At 38.8% G+C, this 16698-nt stretch overlaps 1 protein-coding gene across 6 annotated transcripts in view; it reads right to left on the bottom strand.

The window, feature by feature from the left end:
- Positions 1–467: 467 nt before the first annotated feature.
- Positions 468–16698, bottom strand: part of LOC126354697 (glutamine--fructose-6-phosphate aminotransferase [isomerizing] 1-like) — a 160837-nt gene continuing 144606 nt past the window's right edge. For all 6 annotated transcript variants that reach the window (XM_050004552.1, XM_050004541.1, XM_050004514.1 and 3 more), the window contains 5 exons: positions 12423–12667; positions 10143–10298; positions 3185–3313; positions 1432–1566; positions 468–1279 (listed from right to left, as the gene is read on the bottom strand). In XM_050004552.1, the coding sequence (XP_049860509.1) occupies positions 1169–1279; positions 1432–1566; positions 3185–3313; positions 10143–10298; positions 12423–12667 (776 nt within the window). In that variant the 3' untranslated portion in view covers positions 468–1168. The remainder of the gene's footprint in view (positions 1280–1431; positions 1567–3184; positions 3314–10142; positions 10299–12422; positions 12668–16698) is intronic.

Here is a 16698-nt window from a genome sequence, read left to right as displayed (position 1 = left end):
TGCGGTACTAGTATCACAGAACTCCAGAGCTACAGCTAGTGAGTCTGCAATAGATTCTATTTACAGGATACATCAGTAGCACTAATAACTTGGCAAATGCAGACATTCAAAATCAATAGCATTTGACTAGAATATCAAAGAAAAAGCACCACATAAACAATTAAAAGGGCCACTCATAACAAAGCACAGAGTACAGCAGTCGTCAGATAACTTAGAAATAGAAGTGAGTCTGGTATTCATAATTTTGAATCGTGTGGTGAATTACTTTTTGCAGTTAATTTCATCTTTCTCTGTTGTTAAAAGAAATGAGTAAACAATGTTTTCCAGAAATTTGGTGCACAGGTGTTTCCTCCATAAGTATTTCCTCCTCCTACAAATATCTGATATGCGTAATACTGAGTGTCAAATGCAATTCTTACAGGATACAGTGTCCATGAAGAAATTGATAAAAAAGCTTTACAGGTCTCTTTCAATTTAAAAAGATTTATTTACTGTCTGGCCAAAACTCACATGTAAGTACAAAAAATTGGAAGACCGGAAGGTACAACATGGTAGTTTGCAGAAATAGTGCAGCTAGTATAGGAATGCATCAAAATACACAACTGTATGTAGAACAATAAGTAATATTTGAAAGCCACAATATTATACATTATTTCATGCTGGAATCACATATGCAAAATACACAGCAATGTTTGTATTTCTTCTGGGTCCCAGCCAGAGAGAAATATATACATGTATATTAGATATGACACACTGCACCAAACAGTTTTTTAAAACTCTTTGTAAACATTCAATTACTGTGATGTGAATAGTGAGCAGGTAGGATATATCAGACAAAATATTTCTTCCAAACTAAAATCTTCCATCACTAGCCTACAGAGATGAATTGTGCTTAACATATAGTTTTAGTGAACAGATCATTGATATCACAATTCAGTCCAGATTTCATTCAAATACAACATAAATGCATCAGGTTGGATTCTTGTAGGAATTCATATTGAACAGTCAGTCAGTCTTATGAAGAGGCTTCTGAATGCAATTTAAACTGCATCCCAACTTTTGATGATGATTAGCAAAATTCCATGTATCATGATTGTTGAAGGATTTGGTGAACCTTCTTGTCTTTTCATTGTGGTCCTCATTTGGTTTTGTGATTTCAGTCCGATATTTATTCTACAGTGACTGATTTTGCGAGATTTCTTGGACAGTCAACATTGCAGCCACGCAAAACAGCTATATGGTATGACAGCAGTTGCATAGGAATAACTGTCAAGATCCCCTGAAGAAAGAAATACACACACACACATTAATTACTGGCTACTACTGTCTGTTCATCTAGATGCTGAACTTGCTCTTATTACACACATTACAATTTAAATGTTTCTGAGCAGTATGATCAGTTAATTTTATACACAGTTGTAAATAATTTACCTGCAGGCAATCCACAGTGCGAGGAACTTCAATTACCCTTGACGCAAAGCTTTGTGTCTCCTTGTCACCCTTCTCACATATAACAATAGGTCGGCCTTCTCTTGCCGTTACTTGCTGAAGAGCATTCATGCACTTCTGTAAATCCATAAATCAGAGTGAACAGAATATTACAAATTTAATCAAATCTATTATAGTGTGCTAACAAGTACAAATTTTATTTATGGACTTTTAACAGCTGACAATGAGTGGCAGAATATACACACATTACTGTTGTGTTTTTATGTGTATTTGTTGTGTGGTGTGGACACAGTTTCTGCTTGTTTCAAGTTCAGAACAGTGGCTTTATTTTTATGCATTTGTGCTTCTTTGCATTTATCAAATTTGCTTAAAAATGACATGATAGCAGTTGCAATAAATAAAATTGACAACTGTCCCCCTGCTCGCAAGTTACAACTACTTGAGTAAAAAGCAAAAAACAGAAACACTGTTTGATATTACACAAAATTTGCCAGGTGATGACTGTGCTGGCCTATATTATTGTGGCAATAAGTGTTATGAAGGACACAGTGAGTCTCTACAAACATAATTTGCATCTCCAGAGGATATTATGTTACATGATACCTGCGACTTTTGTGTGTATATCATACAACTAATTAGAGTTTTTCCACTCAACCATAATGTATCAAAAGTTAACAGAAGAAAGTAGAACAGGTACTTGGCTACCCTACCCCACTGCCATCAACAGGCATTTATCATTTCATTTTTGTTCAGCTTGCTTCAAGCCCTGCCCCTCCATATTTTGTGTGACAATTTTGCATTCCGTAGTTTTCTCCTTCACCAACCATTTCTGCACCTCCGTTATGCTTTTATCCCTGATTATAAAGATTTCTAACTACTTTTCTTCACAATTTACAAAATGAAAGAGCCTAGTAGTGTTAATATTTGGATGATTTCTATTTGTGCCTAACTTGGGTACCACCCACAAACAGATTTTTTTTTTTAAATATACATTTCTCCTGTTTTTGTCTTATAAGAGCTATAAGCAAATGAAGAGGACACTTTGTGTTCCTCCTTATAATGACTTACTACAGTATTGTATTCACTCATATTTAAAATTGAGATTTAATGTAAAATGCAGACTGAATTTAAAATGATTCAAGTATACTATTGTTACCCTCAGTTTTCATTACATCTTTCAGTTATGTAACTGCTTGAACGGTAATTTACAGGACCAGTAAAAATATGTGAGTAGTTAAACACTGATGTAACTGGTACTTCATCTGTTATTTATCTCTGCCTTGACGTGTATTTTAACAGTGAAATTAATCAATTTTAGATAATATAATGTAACTGGATGTATAAAAAATCTACTCACCAAGCGGCATCAGGACAACACGCGTATAAAAAAGAGTCTTACTTATGCAGACGTGTTATTCCAATACAGTTGGAGAACTTCTGTGATGTTTTTTTATATGTGAGTTGTCTTGTCACCACTTGGTGCATAGACTTTTTTGTGTATCTAATTACCTTTGAACATTATTTTGTAATTTATATTCAAACAATGTGTTAATGTATCGCATAGTCACAGTAGATGCAAACATTAAAATTATGATCTGTCTCTAGTAATACTGACTGACATATTTAAGATGAAAACACATTCTGTGAGCTCTGAACTCAATATATAATATGCATTTTTTATTTATACTTATGTTTTAGCTGTTCTTAGTGAGTGAAATACTTATATTCAACTTACAACGTATACAGGATCCCTCATAACAATCATTATGACAGGCATCTGTTTATCAACCAGGGCAAGTGGTCCATGTTTCAATTCTCCTGCCATGATCCCTTCACTGTGCATGTAAGTCAGTTCCTTCACTTTCTGTTACAAATAAAAACATTCACATCACAGTCATGAAATAAAAATGTTGGGGGGGGGGGGGGGGGGCGGGGGGAAGCGAAAGTGCTGGACAGGACACTTCACTGAAGATAAGAGCTAAATTATGAAGACGTTTTATAGTTAAGTTTTTCCAAGAGAAACATTTAACAACATGGCAAAAATTTATGCCATTATTTGTACTGTATCCATATATTATAATAAAAATAGCAATGCTCTTTATTAAGTTTACATAATGAGCTCCTCAAATATCATGTTGATTTTTTGTTCAAGGGTCCACACCTACAGTAAACATTTGAAATGTTAAAACAACTCTTCCACCTTTGCCTGTTTCTTCTTTTGTTTTGTTCATGAATCTTTCTCCATTTCTATCAAAAGGGAAATTCAACATAGAAAACTAGTAAATTATGAGACAGAATTGCTGGCCAGTGCATACCTTCAGGATGTAAAGTAGTGTAGTACTGCCAGTAACACATATAAAAGTAAAAATACATGGGACTATCCTAGCTTTTGGAATTGAGAGTTCCTTCCATATAGCGTAATATCAATTGCAAACTAACATTGTGTTAACAGTGAAGAAATTGAAAAATACGTTTCATAAACAACACCCTCTGGTGAGATCACTGCCCCCTGCAAGACTGAACTGCCTACATAGCCTGTTATATTCAGCCACATGTGATGCCACGGAGTGGTTCATTTTGCTCTTGGCCACAGTTTGGATGCCATACTTCATCCGTTAGGACTTCTTTTTCTACGTCTTTTTCTTTTATCAAATTCCCTTCACAACTGCTTAACACCTTCATCTGCCCATTTCCTACTCATTTACCACTTCCCTAATTCCATTCCTGCCATAATGGATCCTTGCTACCTGTCACTGGATCCCATCCCTCCTTTCACAGTGATCTTCACCATTTCAAATTCTGCCAGTCCCTGTCCCTCACAAACTTGTACTGCAAAAACATATCTACATGGCACAGGCATCCCAGAACCACCTCTGCAAGATACTGGTACTGTGTAGTCTCCACTACACACAGAACATCCCTGCAATTGAAACCTTTTCACTCCAGTACCTGGAAGAGGCATTCCAGACACTCCCTTCAACCGTTATCCAACCCACTGACATCCTACTGCCTCCTAGGGGCACCACTATCCAGCTACTATCCTACCCACAATGTTCCTTCTCGTCAGCCTATCATAGCAACCAGAAACTGCCTAGCTGTTGTTTTCAACCTGCCACAACCCCAAAACTCCATACCAACATTTCAGAACACTGTTATTAATTTTCTACCAAAGTCCTCAGCTCAACAGAAGTTCCAGTCCTATCCAAAGGCTTCACCTTCAGCCCTACTCCCAAAATTAACCATTTTAGACTTATGAAAGACATACTGTCCTCCTCCCAAACTTCTTTGCCACCAATCCCTCCAACCAAAGCCAGCCTAATTCCAACATTGAGTGTTGTCTTCTACATGCTCCCCAGAAGTCCACCATCCCAAAAATCTTGGGCAGCCCACTGTACCTTGTTATTGTGCTCCCACTGAAAGAATTTTGGCCTCCAACCAATTACCCAAAACTAGCCTCCCACACCAAAGATACCAACCACTTACTTTACTGACTCTCCACCATCCCCATCCCTTTACCTCCTGGTTCCCTACTTGTCACTGTTGATGACACTTCCCTATACACCAACATCCCTCATGCGCATGGTCATGGTCTTGCCACTAAACACTGCCTCTCCCGACTTCCTTTAGATTCCAGACTCATTACCTCATTCCTCACACTACTTACTAACTTTATCTTAACACACAACTACTTCTCCTCTGAAGGGAAAGTAGACATACAAATCCATGTCACAGCCATGGGCACCCGCATAGCACTTTCCGATGCCAACATGTTTATGGGCCATCTAGAGTAAATCTTCCAAACCTCCCAAACGTCTGGTCTGGTTCAGGTTCAGTAATGATGTTTTCATAACCTGGACTCATAGCCAAAACACCCTGTCTTCACAACCTCCCCATCTGCTTCAACTGATCCTAACACGCGATCTAGTGTCATAGTGAAGGGATTGAATGGTGGAGAGGTACATTAACATGAACTGAAAACTACAAGACACACAAATACACACTTGTATGTGCTCAGTTACATTGTCTTCACACCGTGGCCAGACAGGACTATGTTGCCGTGTGTTTTTAGCTCTTAAGAACCAAATTACGAAGGTTGAACTAGTATGTTACACTTCTTGATTGTGTGCTCTCCCACTCCTCAATGCTTCGACTACACAGTGAGTGGTTATCTTGATTAATTCAACTAATTTCAAGTCAGTGACTGAAACATAAAAATCACCCATCAAATTTTAATAACAACACTTTTCATTTCAAATTAAATAGTGTAAATTTGAGAGGAAAATTCATCAGTTATAAGAAGTTTGAGTGGGCAAGAAAGTCATTGTTACATACCTACATCAATACACCCCTACTTTATTGTGCTTCTTCCCATTCTATTCATGTATGTAGCACATGAAGAATGATTGATTGAGCATCTCTGTGCACACTTGAATTAGTCTAATCTTGTCTTCACTATCCCTATGGGAGATGTGCGCATAGCAGTTTGTAGTACATTCCTAGATTCATCATTTAAAGCTGTTTCTTAAAACCGTGTAAGTAGGCTTTCTATAAGTATCTGCCAGTTCAGGTTCTTCGGCATCTATGTGACACTTTCAGACTGCTCAAACAAACAAATGAACACTTGTGCTGCCTTTCTCTGTGTACGTACAGTATCCCCTTTTAGTCCCACGAGTCGCACAAGGGTTGTGTAAGCAGTCCCATTTGTAGACTGATGATGACAGTTCCCTAGTATTCTACCAACAAACTGAAGTGTAGCTTATTTATAACTGCACCTATGTGATCATTCCATTTCATGTACCTACAAATTGTTAAACCTAGGTATTAACATGAGTTGAAAGATTCAAATTGTGACTCAGTCTACATCTCCATCTTCTGCATACATACCACAAGCCACGGCATGAGAGGATGTCTTATACCACTACCAGTCATTTTGTTTCGTGTATGACTCGCAAATACAGTGAGGGGGGAAAATGACTGTCTGTATATTGATATTGTAGTCATAGCATACTACACTTTTTCATTTTGTGAAGTTCATAACTTTTCATGTCTGAACATTTAAAGCAAGTTTTGAATGTTCACACTTTGAAACATTATCAGTATGTGATTGAATATCTCTGCAACTTTTCTTGGGCATTATTCATACTAGATAACTGCATCATATACAAAAGTCTGAGGTTACTGTTAATATTGTCTGCAGGGGCATTAATATCCATCATAAACAGCAAGAGCCCCAATATACTTCCCTGGGGGCACCTGAAGTCCCTTCTACATCTGTTAGAGGTTCTCAGAGATAATGCTGTGTCCTCCTTACCAATAAATTGTTAATGCAGTCACAAATTTCACTTACTACACCATATGATCATACTCTTGATAAGCAAAGGTGTGGTACTGAGTCAGATTCAGAAACCAAGAAATATTACATTTACCTGACTATGGGTTTCAGTATGTCATGTGATAAAAGTAAAAGTTGGGTTTCGAATGATCAATGTATTTGGAATCCATACTGGCTGCCATGGAAGAGGTTGTTTGAGATAGTTCATTTTGTTAATGCTCAGAATATGTTCTAAGATCCTACAACAAATTGAAGTCAAGGATGTTGTATAGTAATGTAGTGGATCACTTCTGCTACTCCTTTTTTACCCGGGTGTGACCTGGCCTTTCTTGTTTTTTGTTTAAACTCCGTTACAGACTCCACTGGACCATGGAGCTTTGTTCAGTTTTAGTGATTTCAGCTGTTTTTCAAAGTGTCACTGATCCTTGCAATGGTATGATAATGAAATTGGGGCAATTCTCATGAATTTTCGTTTGCAAATGAACATTTGAAAATGGAGTTCAGGACTGCATTTGCATTGCTACCTTCAATTTCAGTTCGTGCCTTGCCCATGAGTGCCTGGACACTAACTTTGGCACCACTAACAGCATTTACATATCAGATTGGGCTTTGTGGGAGATATTTTGATAATATCTGTTACAGGAGGAACAAGACTTTTTGTCAGGTGAATACAGGGTTATAAATACAAAATCAAATAGGGGTAATGCAGGAGTAGGTTTAATAATGGATAAAAGAATAGGAATGTGGGTAAGCTACTACAAACAGCATAGTGAACGCATTATGGTGGCCAAGATAGACACGAAGCCCACACCTACTACAGTAGTAAAAGTTTATATGCCAACTAGCTCTGCAGATGATGAAGAAATTGATGAAATGTATGATGAGATAAAAGAAATTATTCAGGTAGTGAAGGGAGACAAAAATTTAATAGTCATGGGTGACTGGAATTCGAGTGTAGGAAAAGGGAGAGAAGGAAACATAGTAGGTGAATATGGATTGGGGATAAGAAATGAAAGAGGTAGCCGTCTGGTAGAATTTTGCACAGAGCATAACTTAATCATAGCTAATACTTGGTTCAAGAATCATAAAAGAAGGTTGTATACATGGAAGAATCCTGGAGATAATAAAAGGGATCAGATAGATTATATAATGGTAAGACAGAGATTTAGGAATCAGGTTTTAAATTGTAGGACATTTCCAGGTGCAGATGTGGACTCTGACCACAATCTATTGGTTATGAACTGTAGATAAAAACTGAAGAAACTACAAAAAGGTGCTAATTTAAGGAGATAGGACCTGGATAAACTGAGCGAACCAGAGGTTGTACAGAGTTTCAGGGAGAGCATAAGGGAACAATTGACAGGAATGGAGGAAAGAAATACAGTAGAAGAAGAATGGGTAGCTTTGAGGGATGAAATAGTGAAGGCAGCAGAGGATCAAATAGGTAAAAAGAAAAGGGCTAGTAGAAACCCCTGGGTAACAGAAGAAATGTTTAATTTAATTGATGAAAGGAGAAAATATAAAAATACAGTAAATGAAGCAGGCAAAAAGGAATACAAACATCTCAAAAATGAGATCGACAGGAAGTGCAAAATGGCTAAGCAGGGATGGCTAGGGGACAAATGTAAGGATGTAGAGGCTTATCTCACTAGGGGCTAGATAGATACTGCCTACAGGAAAATTAAAGAGACCTTTGGAGAAAAGAGAGCCACTTGTATGAACATCAAGAGCTCAGATGGAAACCCTGTTCTAAGCAAAGAGGGGAAAGCGGAAAGGTGGAAGGAGTATATAGAGGGTTTATACAAGGGATGTACTTGAGGACAATATTATGGAAATGGAAGAGGATGTAGATGAAGATGAAATGGGAGATAAGATACTGCATGAAGAGTTTGACAGAGCACTGAAAGACCTGAGTCAAAACAAGGCCCCCGGAATAGACAACATTCCATTAGAACTACTGACAGCCTTGGGAGAGCCAGTCCTAACAAAACTCTACCATCTGGTGAGCAAGATGTATGAGACAGTCGAAATACCCACAGACTTAAAGAAGAATATAATAATTCCAATCCCAAAGAAAGCAGGTGTTGACAGATGTGAAAATTACCGAACTATCAGTTTAATAAGTCACAGCTGCAAAATACTAATGCGAGTTCTTTACAGACGAATGGAAAAACTGGTAGATGCGGACCTTGGGGTAGATCAGTTTGGATTCCGCAGAAATGTTGGAATACGTGAGGCAATACTAACTAAATAGTTTGGACAAGAAGAGAATAGAAGCTTTCGAAATGTGGTGCTACAGAAGAATGCTGAATATTAGATGGGTAGATCACATAACTAATGAGGAGGTATTGAATAGAATTGGGGAAAAGAGGAGTTTGTGGCAGAACTTGACAAAAAGAAGGAACCGGAAGGTAGGACATGTTTTGAGGCATCAAGGGATCACAAATTTAGCATTGGAGGGCAGTGTGGAGGGTAAAAATCGTAGAGGGAGACCAAGAGATGAATACACTAAGCAGATTCAGAAGGATGTAGGTTGCAGTAAGTACTGGGAGATGAAGAATCTTGCACAGGATAGAGTAGCGTGGAGAGCTGCATCAAACCAGTCTCAGGACTGAAGACAACAACAACAACAACAACAACAACAACAACAACAACAATTACAGTAGTTACTGAAGGCTGCACACATTAATGTAAAAAAAGGCATTACAAAAAGAGTTCCTTCCATGGACAAAACGAAGTTAAAGTTAATTCTCCTGTATCACTTTGCCCCACCTCATCTGATTACATGAATTTTTGTCCCATTCAGTCTTTGCATGTGTGTATCAATTTTTTTTTCATAGTGTTCAATAACATTGTTGTTCCAAAAATTAAAAAAGAAGAATGACAGGAAAAGATCCTTTGAAACACAAAAATGAATGATGAAACGAGAAATGGAAAAGATAGATTTGTAATCTGGAAGCTGCAAAAAGAAAAGCTGTCTTCCATAATGACAGTGATCATGTAACATAGTGAAATTATGAACATAAAGCTAACAAATAACCACTAAACAGCCACAGCACTGTTGAATGATATGGATTTATATTCATGAAAACTTAATCTCTCTCAGTAGAAAGTTTGTAAGTACCTTTAATGATATAAATTGTTGTAATCCACACTGTATTCTTTAACACACTGTCTCATTCCTACATGAATGTAGTTTTACAGATAAGGTTTTACATTATCTGTTAAAAGATCTGACTAAAGTAGCATTTATTCAGCTGTGTAGTAGTTTCTTATTTTTGCTGAAATATCATTCTCATTAGTAACACTATACCTAATATAATAGCTGTTGTGAATTATATTGTGGTTAGTTTGTACTTACAAGAGCTCCCTCCATACAGGTTGCAAAGTTGTAACCTCGGCCCATAATCAGTAAAGATTTTTGGTGATACAGATCCTTGGCTAGCTCCTTCACTTCATCATCGACCTCGAGAACTTCACGAATCTTTTCATCCAGATGTTTCAGTCCCTCAATGATCTGAAAGAATAATTTCCTTCTTAGAACTATGAAATATAAATAGTGTTACGCTAGGCAAAATTATTGCTTCAGTGAGTAACTTGGGCTTGTGCCAGAATGTTCTGTGCACTTGCTTACTAGATTTTACTTATGAAAGCAGTCTCTCATTTATTTTCTTGCTGTAGTACATTATAATCACCAATAAAGGCTGGGGGAGAAGAATCGTTTGTTTTGATTTTTTATGCGAAAATAATGGTCTCCAGTGATACTTGGGCAAGAACTGTATAGAAGAGGAACCAAGGTTTTATTTTTAAAAGTATGGATTTCTTTTCCTTTTCCTGTGGAAGAGTTATGTGTGTTGTAACTTGAACTGACAAAGCAACTTACTTTCATTTTTTTTTATTTTTTATTTTTTTTTTTTTTTTTAATAAGCAGTCGTTAGTTTAGCTACACAGTTTCAGTAACTGTACTTATCAAAAAGCCTTTAATTCATATTAGGGTGGTTATGGGTTTTAGGCTCCTCTTATGCAACAAACTATTTTACGCTTATTGAATACCTTCAATAATTTCATAACCTTAATGCAGCATTTCTGGTTTACACATTTCTTGTGTTACTAGTTATTTTTTAAACTGTACCAGTGATGAACATTCAAAGTGCTGTATGACTATGAGCAGTTGCAGTGAAAGTGTAATGATGCACTGTACACCAAAAGACATATATAGATTAATGAAAAATAATTTTGTGCAGCGCAAGTGAAACTTATAAATTGTGTGTTCTGTCATAAATGAAATACACTATTCACTATTCACTATTTGTATTGAAGCTGACTCTGTACTTCAACCTCAGCTACATCAAAATTGCAGTTTTCTTACTAACATATGACACATTCAGAACTAAAACATTGTGCAAATAATGTATGGGTTGAGAGAGGAGGAGGAGGAGGGGGGGGGGGGGGGGGAGGAGTGGTAGTGGTAAATGTGAGGGAACTAGCATAACCTTCTGAATCTGCTTAGTGTATTCATCTCTTGGTCTCCCTCTACGATTTTTACCCTCCACAGTGCCCTCCAGTACCAAATTGGTGATCTGTCGATGTCTCGGAACATGTCCTACCAACCGATCCCTTCTTCTAGTCAAGTTGTGCCACAAGCTCCTCTTCTCCCCAATTCTATTCAATATATCCTCATTAGTTATGTGATCTACCCATCTAATCTTCAGCATTCTTCTGTAGCACTACATTTCGATTTCTATTCTCTTTTTGTCGAAACTATGCAGTAGGTACAGGAAGATGAAGAAGCTTGCACAGGATAGAAGAACATGGAGAGCTGCATCAAACCAGTCTCAGGACTGAAGCCCACAACAACAACAGCATAACCTTTGAAAGAACAGGCTCATTCTTTAGACATTAAACACTTTCTTTCAAAACACATCGAGGAGTAACTTCCAAATGGTTCAAATAGCTCTGAGCACTATGGGACTCAACTGCTGTGGTCATCAGTCCCCTAGAACTTAGAACTACTTAAACCTAACTAACCTAAGGACATCACATACATCCATGCCCGAGGCAGGATTCGAACCTGTGACCGTAGCAGTCGCACGGTTCCGGACTGCGCACCTAGAACCGCGAGACCACTGCGGCCGGCGAATAACTTCCAAAATTAATCAAATATTATATGTATACAGTAGAGAACAACAATAATCATGGTTTGGCATGATGCACAGTTCTGAGTTAGTGAAAAATCTGAGTCAGATTGAGATTTAGGCTACCAGAACTGAATTGCCATTACTGTTATTTGCTGTGACAAAGATAATTTGTGTCCTGTGAGGCATCTAAGTGTGGTATGCTTTAATGTAACTACCAGATGCCTTTGTTTTATTTAACAAGTACATATTATCAAATAAGTAACATGGAATGATAAAACGATCAACATCGTTGGAGCATTTACATTCAGTATTTCAGAAACACTCATTATGCATCACGGTCTAAGTAAGATATGCCTGCGTTAAGCTTCAGTGTAGTGGCACACTTCGTTTCCTGTCTTTTTGTACATTTTTTTGTAATTTATGTACCAAGATGATGCATTTGCTAATGTAATGTAATTCACAGTATTAACTGAGTACTTGACCACCCACACATTTACACCTACCTCTGAGCGACGGGCTTGAAGAGAGATTCTGTCCTCACTGAGCACGAGTGCAAAAAGCACAAGCGATATAAACTGCGATGTATAAGCCTTTGTGGATGCTACACCAATCTCAGGGCCAGCATTGATATGCACACCACAATGTGATTCTCGGCAGATAGAACTTCCTACAGTATTAGTTATACCGACTATAAGGGCTCCACGGTTCTTGCAGTATCTGAGAGCCATCAGTGTGTCTGCTGTTTCACCTGTTACGGGAAAAGAAACAAAGTTTAGTACAGCAAGTTACTTATTCAGGAGAGATTGATTGTAAATTAAACAAATGAAGGTAAATAAAAGATTAACATAATTCCACTTATGAATAAAAGAAAAACAAATATAAAGCATTTGCTGCCTGAATTCATTCATTCAAACAATGGATAATCCAGGATGGAATGTAACGATAAGAGAGAAGGAAAGTTGCCACTCACCAAAAATATTAGACAGGCCAAGGACTTGGCACCTAGTTCAAGAGATACCTGATGGCACAGGATGGATTTCACGTTATGATTTATATTCTTAACCTTCCCTGTTTTATCATTTGGGATAAACAATATTGACGCATGAGTGGAGTATCTGTGCTGGAACCCATCCCCATCAAATTTATTTTTTTTACTTTTTTGTGGGGGGGGGGACTTTTCTAAGAAATTGAACTTCCAGAATGACATAGAAATGTGTGTAGTCAGTGTGAAAAGGTCAAAGATAGAGCCCAAAAAATTTGTAAATCAAATAAAGTGAAGAAAAACAGATTATTCATTAGTTATTGCATAAAGTTACATGTAAACAACAGATAAAATAGGAAGTGCAACAGAAGCAGGAAATTACGGATGACAGTTTTTATGCTAAAACTGCGATCTGAGAAAAGTGGAAGGGTAACTGCTATTTTTGCAAATGAAATAACCTGGGCCTCAATTACTTCCAATTTTGCTCATCAGATAGGTATGATGCTAATAATGAAATACCATTTTCTGACAGTTGTACTTAATAAAATAATGTGCAGAACTTGACATATGATAAAGAAATGTATAAGAAACTGTGAACAGGATGCAAATGTACACCAGGCATATGTAGCCAAGGACTAAAAAAAGAGAAGCAAATATGTTCAGCAGACAGTAAATTAAATATGCATGGTGGATGCATATGAAACTGAAGGACAATAGACCTCTGACATTTTTTGTAGATAATATTAATTTACCATTAATTAGTGTGGGCAGAACACTATTTTCTAACATACATATCATATTAGATTATGTTGACTTATTAAACATTGAGAGAGTTAATGAATGCTGTGTCTGTTGCAATTCCCAAGATAATATGCCCATGGGTAGTACCAAATGGCAAGCACTCACAAAGCTGACCTAGCAGTGACCAAGTTATTGTTTCATGAACCCCGAGTTCCCAAGATGAAGGTAGGACAACACGACCTGTTCACAGCATCATAGTGAAACACTGTGTTTTCCAGAGATCTGTGACCTTGGCATAGCTTCATTGAACATGAAGACAATAGGAACCTGTATTTAAAAATACAAAAATAAAAGTAAACTTTTAATAATGAAGCAATTATTGACAAAGAGGTAAAAGGCCCAAGAGTTTGAACACACAACCTCTTGGGCTCTGACCACACCCGACCTGTTACACGTTTCTCCAAGTACGTGGGAATTTGCCTGAGTTGTTCTCTTATTTTCTTGTGGCATTTAAATAAATTTGTGAAGATTAAAAAAAAAAAAAAAACTTGGGATCACCAACAAACACAACTAACAAACATGAGTTTGTCAATGATTAGTCATCCCGCTGAAGTTCCATCTGTACATATTACTAAATTAAAGTACCCTGCCAAGTTGTTCTTTCTGTATGTGAAGGCTAATCTCAGAAACTACTGTATTGATTTTGATACACTTTTCATTAATGGATGGGATTCATGAGGAACGTTTGTGTATGTAATTTACTATCACTATGCCAGACAAGCCACCCAGCTATAAATACTTAGTGCTACCCATGCAAAACCAGGGCACGTCACTAGTTAAGCCAAAGGAGTTTCAAGCAGTTTATAAAAATTCATGTGAGGTTGTCAGTTACCCCCATCTGCCCCCATACATTCAGAAAGCACTTAAAAGAAATATATGAGCTATCAAGAATGTCTAACATTTTTATCTTAGGATATTTGAGTCAAACCTTATAATCCCATCAAGCAAGGGTCCTAAACTCAAGATGTCTATGTGATTATCTTATAAGGTATAATATGTTTTATCTGAATTTTAACAGGGATGTTGTTTGTTGTGATTGATGTACACTGATTTTTTTTAAAAAAAAAAAAAAGAAAGAAAGAAAGAAAGAAAGAAAGCCCCCAGGGGCTCAGCATTCATTTGCTGGGTACGGGCTTGGCGACCCCAGGGTTCCTGAGCTGGGGACTGGTAAGCGCCGCCAGTCCTCTGTCACCATAAGCTCTGGGCATGCTTCAACGACCACCGTGCGGCGCGGCGGTGGAATGTTGTGTGTCTCAGGGAGTGGGGATCTTGGCTTGGCCGCCTGGATCGCGAGGATGGAATAAACCTCTATAAACAACCCCTCAATCTCAAGGTGTATTGCGCGCCGATAAGATGCATGGCTGTTGAGGTGGAACAGTCGTTAGCGGGCAACCTCTGGGGAACCTGCCGCACCTCAGTTGTAGAAGGCTTACCTAGGCACGCGGGGCTCTGTCTAGGTGGACTCTGTTCTCTAGCTGCTCGTGGGACCGAGATGGAACCCTCAAACTTTTCTTCTTCTCCTCCCAGCGGAGAGGGTGGGCCGCTGGTAGGTTCTAACACCCAATATAACAAGAGGGCTCGTGTAGCCAGTCCTCCTGATTCAGGTAGTCGTAACAGAGCGCATGCTGCTTCGCCGAATGTGTTTCTTGTAATTAAAAGGAAAGATGGGAGTTTCACTAAAGTTACACCATTTTATATCCAGAAGGGCTTAAAAGGCATTGCTGGCACTCTAAAATCTGTAAAGCGCTTGCGAAATGGCACCTTGTTGGTTGAAACATCTAGCTTCCAGCAAGCCCAGAACCTTCAGAAGGCGCAATTTCTTGGGGAGTTTGCGATAGAGACTGAATTTCACAACACCTTGAACTACAGCAAGGGTGTTGTGACTTGCAGAGATCTCGTTGACATCCCCAAAGACGAACTGAAGGCTGAATGGTCCCGGGAAGGAATTGTCGACGTGCAACACATTATGAAACAGGTGGATGGTATGACTCGTTTATCCTTACATTTAACACCACCAAATTGCCAGAGCATGTGAAGGCCGGTTTCCTTCGTCTCAGTGTATGGCCTTATTACCCCAACCCCATGCGGTGTTTTAAATGTCAACACTTTGGACACACTACTCTCGGCTGTAGAGGGGAAGCCACTTGTGGGAAATGTGGTAAAGCCGCTCATGAGGGAGTTGGCTGCTCCTCTCCTCCCAAGTGTGTCAACTGCTCTGGGGATCACCCTGTGTGGAGATGGGACTGCAGAGTTTTCCTTGAGGAACGGAAGATCCAGGAACTTAAAACTACACAATGCCTCTCGTATGGTGAGGCGAAGAAAATTTACAAGTCCATGCAGCCGCCCACGTTCGCTGCTTCCTTTTCTTCCGTTCTCAAACAGCCAGTGTTGAAATCCGATGCCACTACACAAACGGAGGTTGCTACTGTCAGCACTAGCACCTGCGTTTGTCAATGTACGTGTGCTGCTGCCGTTTCTGTGAAGCCTTTTGAATCGCGAGAGCCAGAGCACGCCGTGTCATTAAAGAGAGCAAGAAAAGGTCATGGCAGGCGTTCCTGGACTCCATCAACCGTTCCACTTGTTCCACAAAAGTATGGGAAGCCATCCGGCGGATTTCCGGTAAACATAGCCGTTTACCAATAGCTGCTGTCCTGAACCAGGGATGCCTCCAAACGACACCCAGAGCCATTGCCCAGATGCTGGCAGAGCATTTTGCACAAAGTACTGCCACTGCAAATCAGAATCCAGCAGTTCGTCGCTACCGTGCGACTGTCGAAAGAGTGAACTTGGACTTTCGGTCAAACAGTTCTGAGTCGTAAAACTCCCCTTTCTCCACATGGAAACTTGAATCAGCTCTTAGTGAGACTTCTGACACTGCACCAGGTTACGACCGCATCCGGTACTCCATGCTTCGACATCTGCCAGCGGCGTCAAAGGAAATCCTCCTCGAATGTTTTAATCTCATATGGCAGACAGGAGTGTTCCCCACCTCGTGG

This window comes from Schistocerca gregaria, chromosome 1, assembly GCF_023897955.1.
Source record: "Schistocerca gregaria isolate iqSchGreg1 chromosome 1, iqSchGreg1.2, whole genome shotgun sequence".
Classification (NCBI taxonomy): domain Eukaryota; kingdom Metazoa; phylum Arthropoda; class Insecta; order Orthoptera; family Acrididae; genus Schistocerca; species Schistocerca gregaria.
The sequence above is the reverse complement of the archived record's forward strand: the minus strand, read 5'-3'. Positions and strand labels throughout refer to the sequence as shown.